The sequence below is a fragment of the Rutidosis leptorrhynchoides genome, chromosome 4 (genome assembly GCF_046630445.1).
Source record: "Rutidosis leptorrhynchoides isolate AG116_Rl617_1_P2 chromosome 4, CSIRO_AGI_Rlap_v1, whole genome shotgun sequence".
NCBI classification, from domain to species: Eukaryota; Viridiplantae; Streptophyta; class Magnoliopsida; order Asterales; family Asteraceae; genus Rutidosis; species Rutidosis leptorrhynchoides.
In genome coordinates this window covers 92139645-92141903 of record NC_092336.1, presented here as the reverse complement: position 1 = coordinate 92141903, position 2259 = coordinate 92139645, and the positions used below count along the sequence as shown (strand labels likewise).

Here is a 2259-nt window from a genome sequence, read left to right as displayed (position 1 = left end):
ATTTTTTATTCTTCAAAAGCAAACTAAAAATCGATTTTGATTTAAATATATAATTTATAAGTCATTTAGTTAACTAAAAATTAATAAATAATAACAATAACAATAATTAATATTTTATTTTTCGAGGACTTTGAGAAAGATACTGAACTACTCCCTCACTTCTCAAAGTTTCTTTCTCCCTCAAAGACTAGAGGGATTTTGAGCAGAGAACACCGGAAAGACAAACATGACTCCTCGCACCCTCATGATGATGCAGAGAAACTTATGTTCTTTGTGAACGCCCGGGTTGCAAAAACTATACCATATCTACACAATAATATTTTTTAAATTACTATTCATATATAACAGATTATTCATTCGATTACACATGATTTTTGCATTTAAGGATAATAACATTATATCAAAACAATCACACATCAACAATAACAAGGAACCAAGACTAATTCTGCAACTCAATCCAATAGTACTGAAATCTTCACTTCTCCTTATTAGGCATCTGATTTTTTTATTCTAGGAAAGGAGAATTATTGTCTACATCTTACCTTCTCATACCCCACTTTTGTGAGATTGAGTTTTTTGGTTGTTGTTGTTACTCGGGTAGAGAAGCGTAATTGTTGATCAAAGCCAAAGCATTGCTGATTAAGTGTGCAACATTTACAATCTTTCCGCCTACCACATTTATCATCTTTGGGTCATCCACAAACCCATCAGTACATGTATCTTCATCCGTTATGGCTGCACTGACCCATGTTTGTATGTCGCTCATCACTAACGCGTGATCTTCTGAACCCGGATGCTTCATCTCATCAAGTGATCTTTTCAATTCGTCTGCAGAATTACTAAGCATTTCAATGCAGTCTTTCAAAGCAGAAACCTCCATTTGAGTCGTGTTATGAACTTTTGACAATTTAACAATTGAAGACGAGGTGGATTTTGTCGTGTCAAGTGTGACTGATAGAGCGGTTTGGACTAGTAACTTAGGACTTGATTGGATAGCATTTGCTTTAGTTGAGAGTGAGTTAAAGCATAGTGTAGGATAAGTTGTCAAATTACATGATGATCTTACGAATTCAACGTTTGTGTTTTCGTCGGCAGAGATGAAAGTGATGCAGGAACTGAAGAGAAGTAATATTAGGACAATATTTTGTGCCACAAAGTTGAAGGAATTTGAGCTTGCCATATCTTGTGCAAGAAAGTTGTCGTTTTGAAGTATGAGTTGTAGTTTATGAATATCATGCAAAATATACTCCAAACTTATAGGAAACAGAATGTGGATATTCATTTGGGGTAAAACCTTGGACAATTAGAATCACTTATCACTGAAAGGGACTTGAGCTCTTTTTTTTATAAGCAAATAATGCTCTAAAATATAATATAAATTATGCACATTACATTACACTCATATACTAATAGGCATTAGTATTTTATATTATTTTTACGGTTCAACCTGTCATGTTGGTGATATATACATATATTTTTACTGACGTCATGATGATGTCATGCACATATATTTATGTATTTATGTTGTGTTGAGTTATTATTATAATCCACTAGCGAACACCCTGCGAATTCGCGAAATTAAATTTATTTATATTTGTATATATCATTAATAATAATATTAATTTGAAAGGTCTGGTAGTCCGGTGATGGTTCGTTGGTGGTAGGATGTCTGGTAGTCCGGAGGTTCGGTGGTGGCCCGGTGGTGTAGTGGTGGTCTGATGGAGGTCCAGTGGTGGTTCGGTGATCTGGTGGTAGTATGTTGGTCTAGTGGCTCTCTGTTGGTTTGGTAGCGGTCTGTTGGTCCGAATGTGATCCAGTAGTCTGGTGGTGGTCCAACAATCTAGTTGTACGATAATGGTCTGGTGCTAGTTCTGCGGTCCGGTGGTTGTGTTATGGTCTGGTGGCGGTCCGGTAGCGGTCTATTGATCTACTGGCCGCATGGATGTCCGATAGTGGTCCAGTGGTAGTTCGGTTTTCGGTGGTAATCTATTGGTCTGGTGGTGGTTCGGTGGTGGTCCAATATTGGTTCGTTATTCCGGTGGTGGTATGATGGTCTGGTGGGCAGTGGTCTGACAGCCCGTTTCCCGGTGGTTGTTTTGCGGTACGTTGGCTGTCGATAGCGTTCTAGCGGTGTTCCGATTGTGAATCGATTTTTCGATGGTGATCCTGAGGTGGTTTGGTTGTTTGGTGCTGGTCCGATATTCTGGAGGAGGTTTGGTGATGATCATGTCATCCAGTGGTGGTCCCCTGGTATGGTGG

The 2259-nt window shown here is 38.4% G+C and overlaps 1 protein-coding gene across 1 annotated transcript; it reads right to left on the bottom strand.

Moving 5' to 3' along the window:
• Positions 1–589: 589 nt before the first annotated feature.
• LOC139840805 (21 kDa protein-like) lies at positions 590–1282 on the bottom strand. Its single transcript, XM_071831050.1, has one exon. It carries the CDS (start codon positions 1280–1282, stop codon positions 590–592), a length of 693 nt encoding a protein of 230 aa, XP_071687151.1.
• Between the last annotated feature and the right edge of the window lie 977 nt (positions 1283–2259).

Excerpts from the sequence above, each read along its gene's own strand:
- LOC139840805 (XM_071831050.1), bottom strand. The coding sequence starts at position 1,282 with ATGAATATCCACATTCTGTTTCCTATAAGTTTGGAGTATATTTTGCAT.